The following is a 13,593-nucleotide window of genomic DNA, read 5'->3' as shown; positions in this document are numbered from 1 at the left end:
ATTATATTACTGTATTCCAGGAACTTTAGTTTGTTGCTATTGCTGCTGTTTTATCAAAATATATACATATTTGTCCTAAAAAGTTTCTTATTTAAGCTGTTCCTAATTACGAAAATAATTAATCCAGTAGCTCTATTAGAGGAGAAGTACTCACTGGCTAAGAAGGCACAATTTTTATTTATAACATTCCGATCAACCTTTCAAAATAATCCAATGTAGTTGAACAATTCCATTGAGCTAAATTCTTAATACAAAATGAACTGTCTCTGTTTCTGCTAGGATCACAACTCTTTGTGTAATGAACACCCTTTCCTAGTAAGAATCTATATTAGAGGATATCAGGGCTTATCTCATACATGCTTGCTGTCACCATGTTTTGACATGACTTGCTATTGACATAATAGGGATATAAGTAACTAAACATGTCAGTGCAGATTCTATCAAATTAAATGATCCTAGGAAACAGATATTTTATAGTAAATATTTTGCAATCCTTAGGTTGAAGCATTAGCTATATAAAGAAGTTGGAATGTTGGATATAAACTGAAAAAAACATGTAAGGAAGAAATGAAGATAGTTCATTGTCATTAAGAAAATACAAACAAGAGGGTATTAGTTGCTGAGTAACCACTCATCTAACATTCCAGAGGAAATAGTTCCCACTATATGACATCAGACCTGGTCACATAAATCTTCTGGTTCATGGTGTTTAATGTTTGTGACTTTATCATTTGATTCCTTATGGGTCATGATGCCAGGTTTGGATCAAGTTTGACCTTTGTTCTCCTGCTGATGCTATCAAAGTCCAGTATTGTAACCAATTATGAGATGAGAGGATGAGTGATATGTGGGCAGAGATAAATCAGTCAAGCTGGATCAGCAAAAGTCTGACTGACTCACAAGTACAGAAGCAGGAAACAAGTAATACTGATGAATGCCATAGAGATATTGTGGCTCTGAAATAAGAAAGGTGATGCAGCTGGTGAAGTGCATGGGGTCTAGAATTGCCCTTGCCATCACTTAAAGATGTATTATTCCTTTGGCCCTCAGTTCTTCATTCATAAAATGGGGTCCATAATAATTATGCTTCATATTTTATGACATACTTTGTAGAAATTGGTTAATGGCCACAATCCCTCGCATAATAAAGAGCTTACTTAGCCAAGTCTCTTTAGGTCAGTTTTGAGCTGTGTTCCTAAGAGCTCTTATTCTGTCACTAGCACCCCAAAGCCAGGACAAGCCTAGGCTAGTGAATCTCAACCTTATCTGTGCATTAGAATTTTCTGAAGGAAGTTAGAAAATTTCAGGGGTCACAGTGTCAGGGATTGAAATGTATGCTTTGCACATGGGAGACCTGGGTTTGCTCTGCCAAAATGCCAGGAGAGACCACCAAGCACAGAGTCAGGTATAGTCCTGAGCACCTCAGATGTAGCCCCCCAAAAAAGAGTTTAAGTCTTCATTTTATTTTGTGAGACCCCAAAATATCTATATCAATTAATAAGTCTTCTGGAAATATTAATGTTATTGAGTTGAAGGTGTAATATTGAAATAATTATAGATAAATGACACTGTATTGTACTAATACTTTCTTTAGAATAAACCATGAGTTATTAAACTAGATAAAACATTTGTAATCAAAGGCATTACATTCATACTATTAACAAAAATATGAAGAAGCTCATTTGCTGTGACAATGATAACAGTAGTCTTTAATCATGCCTCTTCTTTGTATTGCTTTTTTAAGATCATCCTTTTCATCTTGACAGTAGTTGAGATTCACTCAAAATCACTGACTCATACACTAAAATTTAAAGTCTAAAAGAGAGAAATAGTATTTTATCTTTGTTTTAGGCATCAATTGCTAAGAAACACATTATTTCAAAATGATCAAGATTAAAATACCACATGTGTCTCTAGTTTCTGTGGGGTAGAAATTTTCCAACTCATAATTATTTGCAAAATTAATTCCAGGTCCTATGGTACCGACCTAACTGTGAACTAGGGAAGGGTCCACTTCCAAACTTACTTAATAACTATCTCTAGAATTTAATTGCTACAGCATGTGAGAATAGGGGTGGGGTTATGGGGGTCTGCTTCTTGCAGAGTTATCCAGGGTCTCTTCTCATGTTCTAGTCAGAAAGCTGATTCTACCAGATAAATGACACTATCTACATGCTGTTAGTTAAATGGATGATTGACCAATCAGTAGATCACTAGGTATAAATGGATAGATAATGATTAGACAGATACCAAACAAAGCTCATAGGACAATTTGGGGCACAACACAGTTGGTGAACAAGCATACTTTGACAATGAATGCTAAAACCAAGGTGGTGATAATGGATACATCTGGTCTTTAAACTTCATTGGACTATGAGGATTAAGTCACATGCTCTGGAATAAAGCTTTTTCCTATATCTTATCTTACCTTAAATGATAATTAGCAAAATCTGACAAAATCTTTGGGGAAGGTTAAGGTAGAGGACAGGAGTTTGACGCCTTTATTATATACCAAGCAGGATGTTTTGTTCATTCAGAGGATGTAAAATAAAGCAGGAAGATGTGTATATAAATTGAATGCTAAAATTATTTAAGTTTTTATTATGCTTTGTCTGAGAATTTTACCCTAATAAAAATCAAAAACTGCAACTTTTGAAAGATTTTTTTCTTTAAAGTTTGCTTTTCCTTCTTGTACGGAAAATAGAGTCAAAATAATTATCCTAATTGTAACTGGTTTACTTTACATTTAGATTTGGAATTTTAGACTGCATCTAATGTGACTACACATAAGGGAAGTAGTCCCTTAATAGTATCAAAATGTCTTTTAGATTGCATCTAATGTGACTACACATAAGGGAAGTAGTCCCTTAATAGTATCAAAATGTCTTTAAAAAAGAGAAAAGAGAAACATTTATATCCATTTTTGAAAATAAATTTATTTGGTTGCATATTCCTGCAATTTTTTCTTCTTGAGTATCATAACCAAAGAAAAAGTACTGGTTAATTTTATTTTACTTTATGATGTACATTACAGCTTGAATTGTAGTGATAAGCTATAGTGTAAATAAAATTATTAAATTTTGATAAATTAAATATAACAAATTATTTATACCATTTTTATTTTTTTTAAAGAAAATTGAATTCTGTAGTCTTAGTGTCCCTTTGTCAGCCCTAAGATAGCAATCTTACAAAATAGTTGCCTTTTCTACATGCCCTTAATAGTTGACATTGGTTCTTTTCTCATATGTTAATTTAAAATGTTTATATGCATTTAATTAACTTTTGAAAAATTGAAATTAATGTAAGTATTTCAAAATCTAGCGCATTTTTATTGATTTTATTTCACAATTACCATTTCAGAGAATGGTCATTAATATTTTATACTTGTGGTTTTGTTTTCCTGTGACACTTTCTCCTTTCCAAAGATTTTTTTTCAGTCCCTAAAATGATGTATTCTATATTTCAACACTAACCAAGAAATAGATGAGAAAATTGCATCAATCAGCCTTGATTGCAATCGTGACTTGAATTATGAACAGTCTCTACATAGTGTGCAATAAAAGCTTCATTCATCAGTAAGGAACATCCTGTGTGAAAGCAAAGCAAATGGATATTTCCTGTCAACATAAGAATATTCTATTTAACATCTCCAGTAGAATTAAATTTACTTGTGAATATGACAGAAGGTCTGGGTAATAATACTACCTTTATTGAATGTTTCCCCTGGAGCCCTGCTAAACTCTCCTATTTGTATCCTGAGTTAATCCTCTTTCTACCTGAGAAGTTAATCTATATTATCTCTGTGTTATGGCTAAAACCTCAGAAACACAAAGTAGGTGTATAACTTCCAGAAGACCCACTTGAGACATACTAGGACCCAGTCTTCTTTAGCTGAAACTACATTTAAATTCTATTCATTTTCACTTGTTAGAAATATTAGTATATCTGGGAACCCTTTAGTGTATAAGTTTTGAAACATATTTTCAGTCTTCTAAGGTCATGGAATTTGCATAATTAGAAATCTAAAGGAAAGAGTTCCTAAAGGATGCTCTTGAAAACCTGTCAGAGCAAAAGTTGCAAGATTCAAAGAAAAAGAGACATTTTTCATGTGGATTTTCAGCCACTGAGAAAGAATAATCCCAATTCCATTAAATCAGAGGTGGGGCTAAGGGGAAATCATAGATCCTTTGTGTGGGCTAGTTGAACCAAACCAATTGAATCATGACCTTCCTTATGTTTTCATCATAGGATGCAGTTTGCAGATTGTAGAAGGCCCAATGGAGTGATGCCCAATACAGGGACAAGAGAAGGGGCTATAATTCCTAATACTGCATTCTAAAGAGGGGACTAGGTTCTCCACAGACAAGAAGGTACTAAGTTATAAAATATGAGGAGACTTTCAAACGGATTTACATTAACGGTACAGAGGTTTAAAAAAAACGAAATGATAGGTTTTCTAATATAAATTCTCTAAGTATAGATGGCCAGAGGCTAAAGTTGGAGGAACCAACTAAAATTGGTGCCTCTGAGGGCATAGGCAGCTTGCTCAGTCTCTCACTGTCTCTAGACAGTGAGTCGGACCTTTGACCCTTTCAGTTCTGACCTGTGTGTAGTTTTGTTACTCCTTCAGAAATCTTCAGGGGATTTTGCAGGTCATTCAACAGCCATTTTTAAATTCTTACTTGTTCTTGAGGAGAGAGCTCAGTTCACCAATGTGTCAGTTCAGATGAAGAGTCACCGATGTCACTTGACTGATCTCACTCCTCAGATCTCACTTGTGTCTTACTAATTCAGGAGTCAGTCTGGGCATGAGAATGGCTGCTGGTATTCTTTGTGACCCTTTGAAGCTTTATCAAAAGACCACTGAGAAACTGAAAAATCATTTGACATCGTAAGATATTTTAAATGCTTTGGCCTGCTCTTCAAGCCCATATTCTCTATTGAATTTATCGTATCTTGCTGGCTTGTCTATGTCTCTTTGTTTGCTTGCTCTTTCCTGATTTCTCTAGAATATGTATTCCTTTCCTTCTCTCCCTCACATTTCTAAGTTTCCTTCAATAAAAACTATCTTGCTTCACTAAAGGTGTGTGTGTGTGTATTTAAATACTAAGACCTTATGCTTGTATAGGATTAGGCATACAGATAAACATGCATTGGGAGTATTAAAAAAAAGACAGCAAAAGGTAATATTAATATAATATCTCTCTTAAAATTTCAAAGTAGGGAACAAATGTGGATAATTTTTGAAAATACTAACTCTGATTTTTTCTATTTTCAGAGAATAAAACTTATTTATTTCTGGGTTGTTTTTTTTATTTTAGTTTTCACTTTTGTGACATATCCAGTGGTGCTCAGGGCCACTCCCACGTTGTTGTTCAGATCCATCCTCACAGTGCTTGGCCAACCATGTGCAATACTAGACTATGAAGCAGGGCAGGAAGAAGACTCTAGCTGTAGAATCACTGAGAAATGCTTCTAGACAGTGTGGTAACTGACTTTACTTGGTAGCCTGTTAGATGAACATTGGGTACCAAATTTAAATGCAGCTTATGACCCAGCAGTGCCTTAGAGACATTTCTCTTTATGTAGATAAATAATAAAGTAGCTAGAATTTAAGATTCTTGAGTCATGTGCTTTATCTATGCTTCATTTAAAGACCCATAACAAACTTTTTCTTAAGACACTGCCTTATAGTTCAAAAATGATGCAGACAAAAAGGAAATGGCTCAAGATCAACAGATAATAATTATCAAAGAGATCTTGATTTTTACCTATTTGTCTCCAAACATGTTTTTCTTCCCTTATAATACACTTCACCCAATTATAACCACTGACAGAAAAAAGTAATTAGCTATTGAGTTGTTGGCATTGTTCAGATATACACTTTCATGGAGCTCCTCTTTGCTTGTCAGTCTTGATGTCTTGACATTTAAGTTCAAACATTAGAAGCGTCATTTCAGAAAAGTTGGGGTCAGCAACTCAGCAACAGCTCAGTGTTTTCTTGTTGATGACTCAAGTCCCATTTGTCAAACCATTGTATATTCCATTTTGAGATGAAGAGTCTGGCAGTTCCAATGTAGGCAGTCTTTCTACCTGAGGTTTATTTAGTATTAAAAATCATAGGTAGCACACACACACATGCACGCACGCACACACACACACACACACACACACACATACACACTTGTATACGTATACCCTCTTATAAGCATAAGCACAATATACCCCAGGAGTGTACACAAATGTTACACTCATACATTCTTTCACACTTGCGTGGGCACACACGTGCACACACATGTGCATGAACACACACACACTTTAAAAAATGGATAGTGTCTAATACACCAGGATTTTGCCAGTTGACCAGGGAAGAACGAAGTGAAAAATCTGTTGTGTTGTTTTTAAAGTGAGTAAAGAAAACACAGAGCCTCATTGGAAGCAAGGAGCCCACTATGTAAACAGAAGTAGTCCTTTTTACCGAAAATATGCACCCAAAGAGCATAAGAGGAACATTTCAAATAAAACCATATAAACTACTACAAAATTCATGTGTATTGAGGGTTAACTTTAAATGTGAATGTGCACAAAGTATGTCTGGCGTGGCTGGATATACCAAATCTAACAAAATACCTCATAATCAGGATATGAATAACCACATGGGAACACTGAGTATCTGGATGGAATGAGTGAATAACTCTGAAAGAAATCTAGAGAGGTGGTGTGTGTGTGTGTGTGTGTGTGTGTGTGTGTGTGTGTGTGTGTGTGTGTGTATTAAAGGAGGCAGAGAGATAGAGTCAGAGGGACAGAATTGGGATTGCAGATATGGAGAAAAAAAATGGAGTTAGGGAGAGGTCAAACAGGCCTGATCACACTGACAAGAAGGACCCAGTGTTGATACTGGTCTTAGTTAAGTGAACTCTCTTCTCAGGCCTCTACATCAGTATGATGTGGGTAGTTGGAAAAGTATTGATAGACTTGATAGACCTGAGTGTTTCATGTGTAAAAGAGTCACAGAACTCAGAGTGACCTGATCCCCATGGAGAAATTCTTTGATGAATGAATACACTGTAACATAGAAACATGGTTGACCACAAATTTAACAACCGTGCTTTGTTTGCTTTAATCTTCTCTTTTTTGATAATTTATTGAATTACCTTGTATTAAAAGTTATAAAATTATTCATGATTCCCTTTTGAAGGTATTTATAAAAATGCCTGTCAGTGTATCAGACTCTAGATGATAACATGGTCAAATCTGTTGGTAGAAATCCTGTAAGCCCTCCTTAAGATGCAGGAAAACAAGCCTCCAGGTGGTGAAAAATGTCATAATACTATAGGAGCTCTGGCAGAAGAGAGACACTGAGGAATGTTGTTTTCATTGTTTGTTAGGTTTATGCTTTAAACTTGAGTATTAAAATTTCACAACTTTATCCATAAAATCAAACACAGAAACAATTTTGTGATTAGAATGATGTTTTTGGCTTTGAAGCCACACCCAGCGTTTCTCAGGGCTTACTCCTGGTTCTGCACTCAAGGATCACTCCTGGTGGAACTTGGGAGGACCATATGGGGTGCCGATAATCAAACATGGGTCAGCCATGTGCAAGGCAAACACCTTACGTATTGTACTATCTCACAAGCTTCCATATTTTATTTAGAGTTAAATATTTTAATTAATTTTTAATTGAATCACAGTGAGATACACAGTTACATAGGTGTTCGTGATTGGATTTCAATATCCGTCTCTTCAGCAGTGTACATTTCCCACCACCTACATCCCCAGTTTCCCTCCCTCTCCCCACCCCCTGCCTCTATGACAGACACGTCTCTGTCTGTCTCTCTCTGTCTCTCTCTGTCTCTCTCTCTCTCTCTGTCTCTCTCTCTCTCTCTCTCTCTCTCCCCCAACCCTGTTTCCTTTTGGGCCTTGTGGTTTTAATACAGATACTGAAAGATTATCAGGTATATCCCTTTACCTACTTTCAAAGAGATAGAATATTTTAAATGGAAGAATGGGTATGAGAGGGACATACTTAATACAAATATTTATTTATGGGTTCATTTCCATACTGACTTATAAGAAGACCTTCTACTCCTGAAGTTGCCTACAGGTTTGTGCTCAAAAAATCTCCACAAAGATTTTCTGCCTTGGTTGAATGCACACCTCTCTTTCCTGGGGAATCTTGAAATAGTCAATGAAATAATCTTCCCTCTCCAAAACTTTTCAACCGTTCCCCTTTTCCCAGTTCTGGCTTACAGATGACTGCTGGTTACAAGCAAACTTGTATCTGGGTCTTCACGACTTTGATTCTGAAGAGCAGAGGCCATATTGCTTCAGCGTCCTCGTTGGTCATGGCAAGAGTCATGTCTTCCATGTGGAACTTGGGAGTGAGCTAGCCGTGTGGGAGAAATCATTCCAAAGAGCAACTTTCATGGAAGTGCAGAGAACTGGGGTAAGCTGGAAAATCTTACTTGAATACTAAAATGTAGTCATTAGTGCATGTGGAGCAATTTATTTCAGAAAAAAATGACTCTTTAAAAATTGAAAATTCTTCCTTACAATTGCCTTGTCAAAATTACCTATGCAGTATGCTAAGTGGATAACAGGAATGATTACAAGAAAAGAATGGGACACTGCTTTTTATGTCCATTTGCTTCTGTTTGTTTATTTTTTCCATATAAAAGATTATGCTGACAGCAAACCCATGTTACCAATATGTAACAGTTTCCTCATAAATTGTGTGTAGGAGACAGAACATGTGAATGCAGTTCCTCATAAATTGTGTGTAGGAGACAGAACATGTGAATGCAATTTGTCATAAAGTTACCTGGACATTTGTAACATCAAAGCACTTAAATAATCCTCCCTCACAAACTCAATGATCCAAAAGAAAATATAAAGTGGCGTGTCTGAATTGCTTTTCCTTTCTCCCGACAGCAAATAAATCACTTGCAAATTTTAATATATAGCAATGGAATGAATAAAGAAGAACGTACTATAACCTCATTGTCATAAATAGTGGATCTCCTCCCAGAGGAATGTGTACCTCCAGAAATGAGAATAAATGAGGATGTGGCACAGAGGAAATTTAGTTCTATGCAAAAAGTTCTTGTGGACCAGTAATTCAAAGGGTGTGAACTTAGTAACTAAAAACAGCCACTTCATTTTAAAGGCATGTGTTTTGAATGGGAAGAATTCTGTATTATCATTTGTCTTTCACTCAGGTTGTCATAACGTATAAACATTGCAGAATCACTGGGCTGGTACAGAATTAGAAATACTCTAAATGTGAACTGTTCACTGAAATCTGTGGATCCAATGACTTTCTATTCAGATATTCATGGAAACCACAAGTCTGATTTCTTCTGAGACTACTGTGTTCTCCCCTTTAGTTGGACATTCTTATTTGGAATTATGATTGATTCCGGATACTGATAGAAATGTTTGTTTGGAGGCAACTAACTCATGTGACCATTGTATATTGAAATTGGAAGATTCCTGAGCTACTAAATATGGAATCCCTCAGCTGGGGGCCTACTTGAAGGAATAATGTCTTGTTTTCAGGCTAGAAATCATCTATTCAGAAAGTTCTTGGTATTAGAAGGCACAGTGAAGGGGTACATTTGGATGAAATGAAAATTTTGCATAATATTAGTTTTACCACAGTGGTAATTTGTTTCACTGCATCAGAAAATAGGGACATAGAGAAAATTCTGTAATTGTAGATTACAGGCCATGCTTACAGCTGCGCTTCCTCCTGCCTCAAAACAAAGTTGGTGACAGTTGGATCTTGTTTAATAAAAGATGATAGACAAGTGTGAGACATCATTAACAGAAAAAAACTTCTAATTGAAGAATGGAAGGAAGCTCAAAGTTGTTTTCACTCAGCACCAATATAGAAATGTGTGTTTGAATTTTTTCTTTTTACTTGCATTCTCGGAGTGGAGCAATAGCACAGCGGGTAGCGCATTTGCCTTGCACACGGCTGACCCGGGTTTAATTCCTCCTTCCCTCTTGGAGAGTCCGGCAAGCTACTGAGAGTATCCTGTCCTCACGGCAGAGCCTGGCAAGCTCCCTGTGGCATATTTGATATACCAAAAACAGTAACAAGTCTCACATTAGAGACATTACTGGTGCCCGCACGAGGAAGTCGATGAACAGCAGGAGGACAGTGCTACAGTGCTACTTGCATTCTCAAATAACAGAACTACTTCCTCAATGGACAAGCGCTCCTTTCTTATGATCTCTACTTTCATTTTGCAAACACAATAGGGTGGGAGTGAAAAGGTCTGGGAGCATTAATATTCAGGAATTTTTTTTCCTTAAAATTTTTATTAGTGAAACGCCATGAGGTACAGTTGTAGACTTACAAATTTTTGTGCTTGGGTTATAGTTATACAATGATCAAATACCCATCCCTCCACCAGTGCCCATTCTCCACCACCAGCAGTCCCAGTATCCCTCCCACCCCCCTTCCCCCATTCCACCCTACCTCTGTGGCAGGGCATTCCCTTTTGTTATCTCTCCCCTTTTGAGTGCTGTGGTTTTCAAAAGAGACATTGAGTGGCAATCTTGTTCGGACTATAGTCTACTCTCAGCACGCATTTCCCATCCTGAGAGGAACCTCCCAACACCCTTTATTTGGTGCTCCCTTCTCTATCTGAGCTACCTTTTTATTCAGGAAATATTTTTTAGGAAAAATGGTTTCTCTCTTTTAAGAGTCATTGATATCTGAGAAAGTAGTAATAAATTGGAATTTATAAATGTGGCTAAGAGGGCAGTATTATAAAATTAAAATTATGTAATTTCATTTAAGATGTAGAAGATAGCAATGTATCCAGATGACTTTGGAGAAAATATTTTCAACCATCAAGACTGAGATAATGGAACTTTTTGAGTGATGAAGGCAAAGATTAGTGTGCATTTAAAAAAAAACAGTGATTTCTGTGTCATGGCAAGGTACATCAGCACTGGTTTTGTCAAGGCTGTGATTACTGAGTGAATAATTCCCAGGTGCTGCACTGTGTATGGATTGGCCCTACCAATGGGCTCAGAGAAGTCATTCTTCTCCAGTCTTGGTATTGAATGAACAGATCATCCACAGCCTCTCACTATATTGTATTCCCAGTTTGGAATCCTCCTCCCTATACTCACTTAGAATTTGCTTTCTTTCAAAAATGATTTAACCGGCTTTTCCTCGACCCTGACCAAATAGTGTCCTCACTGGAGAAGCTCTCCTGGTTCTTGGTTTTCTATACTGAAGTAATGAGGAGGAAAGACAGCTTTGGAATTAGATAGGTTCAATCCTGGTCTGAACAGTTGCTCCCACCATCAATTAAAGACCAGTATTATCCAGAACTTATTACTTAATCTTCATATTAAGCATTTTAATATGTATGTATTTTATAGTAGAAAATCATTCATATAATGCATCCTTCATGACAAAATTTAGCATTTTATACACACTATTAAAATTTCAATATATCTAAGATTCCACATAGTTACAGTGTATATACGTGTGTGTATATGTATATATATATATATGTTTTCTTTTCAGTTCATTAGTGATAAAAGCAAAATTCAGCTGTACTAAGTGATCTTTCTATCCTATGGTTGCCTGCAGATTAACTACTATGGCACACACCTACTCTAAGAATTTCTATCTTGAAAATCATCTTTTTCTACTGCAATGTTCTGTCTCCCATGGACACAAAATCAATTGGTGTAATGGTGCCTATAACATTCCACTTACACTAATATACTACGTATACTTCAATAAAAAGTTTTCTTGTGAGGCCAGAGATCGAGTACAGGATATAAGGCACTTACCTGCTGTGAACACAATTCGAATTCCTGACACTATTGATAGAGTACTGCTAGGGATCACTCCTTAGCACAGAGCCAAGAATAGCCTCTGAGCACTGCCCAGAACAAGTAGAGGAGGAAGAACCCTTTGGGGCCAGAAAGATAGTAAATAGGTAAGGAGCTTCCCTTGCTTGTGGTCAACTCTAGCTTGATCCCCAGCACCATATTAGATCCCCTGATCACTGCCAGGAGTAATACCTGAGAGCTGGGAGTAAGCCCAGAGCATCATTGGGTATGACCCAAAGGCAAAATGGAAATATTTTTTTTCTTCTCAGCTAGCCAGCGCATGGCTGTATTTCTGCCCTTTACCCTTAGTCTCTAGCTATGCTTGTTTTGACAGTTCCCCCCCACATATACCTTAGTGGTTTACCACAATAAAGCCAATCGGATTGGTCCTTTTTACCTGAAATAATGGAGACGATTTTTGTCCCCCTGGGACATTATGGCATCAAGTATTCAGTAGCAGAAGTGGAGTTTCTCTACTGCCATCACAGATTTATCTTATTCCTTCAGGCACCCTCAGTTGTCTTTGTGGGGATATTTACAATCCAGTGAATGTGTGGATGGACAAATAGCCTCATCTCCACCCATAAGGTGACAGCATTTTATTAAGGAAGTGGACAGCACGGTAGCCCAGAGACTGAGTAGTGAGGACTGCCATTCCAGGCAGACACTCAGAATGGGACGCTGCTGCAGAATAGCGGCTCCTTGCATGACTGCACACTTGAATCACTATTTTGAAAAGCCCCCAGGGATTCTGGTTGGGCCTCAGTGATTTCTATACATGATCCCACTTGGCGGCCACTGCAAGTATCTGGGCAAAGGCTATAGAAGAGTAAGTGAAGACCTAGTGTTCTTAGGGAGTCAGTGTTTAACCATAAAACCATCGGGACCTTTTTCATAACGGATGTGTTTTCTCTCCTATCCCTCTTCTCCAAGTAGAAAACAAATTGATTGGAAGCAGAGTTCACGCCTTGTAAATATTTGCTGTGAATTGTTGCTGTGAAAGGATCTCTCCTCCTCCTATACTCCTGAGCCCACAAGATTCACAGTCCTGAGTGAGGCAGAAGGATGCAGTTTAAATTATATCATTTTTTTTCTAAAATTGCTGAGATCAGAATCTTCAAATATGATCAGAACACAGTCTAGTTCCTCTATTCACTTATTTGTTATAGGTGGGGATGGACACCATATCCGCTAGTGCTTGTGACTGTTCCTAGCTTATGATTAAAGGTCATTCCCAGTGTTGTTCAGTGAACCAGCAATGTTAGGGATCAAATCCAAGCCTCCTGTATGCATAGCATGTGCTTATCCCATTAAGATCTTTCCAGCCCAGCCCAGCCCAATGCCTTTAAACCCCAATCTGGTAGCATAGTTAGGAAGACAGAGTAACTAGAAAAGGAATCAGTAATGGACCTACAGCACCCAGCCCCAAGGATTTTATTTAATTATTGCAATGGATTAAGGTTGATTTATACATTGTGTCCAGAGGACTTACCATACCACTCACAATGTTATTACTGAATTATTTATTTTAAATTGATAGCTATTAGCGCTGGTCCCACATAAGAAAGAAATGAAATAAAAATCTCTGTAGCTAACTGTTATATAACGGGTGTATGACCATTATTTGTGAAGATTCACTATAGTCAAGATTCCCTTTGTTCCCAGAGATCATTAGCATTGTAATAGATTTATCTGACTTCAACTCCATATATGAATTATTCATGC

The 13,593-nt window shown here is 37.0% G+C and overlaps 1 protein-coding gene across 5 annotated transcripts in view; it reads left to right on the top strand.

Moving 5' to 3' along the window:
• SNTG2 (syntrophin gamma 2) overlaps positions 1–13,593 on the top strand; it is a 440,849-nt gene that overhangs the window by 370,610 nt on the left and 56,646 nt on the right. For all 5 annotated transcript variants that reach the window (XM_056124862.1, XM_056124871.1, XM_056124854.1 and 2 more), the window contains one exon: positions 8,243–8,449. In XM_056124862.1, coding sequence (XP_055980837.1) covers positions 8,243–8,449 — 207 coding nt within the window. The remainder of the gene's footprint in view (positions 1–8,242; positions 8,450–13,593) is intronic.

Source organism: Sorex fumeus, unplaced genomic scaffold (assembly GCF_029834395.1).
Source record: "Sorex fumeus unplaced genomic scaffold, SorFum_2.1 ptg000006l, whole genome shotgun sequence".
NCBI lineage: Eukaryota > Metazoa > Chordata > Mammalia > Eulipotyphla > Soricidae > Sorex > Sorex fumeus.
This window is presented reverse-complemented; position numbering and strand designations above follow the sequence as displayed.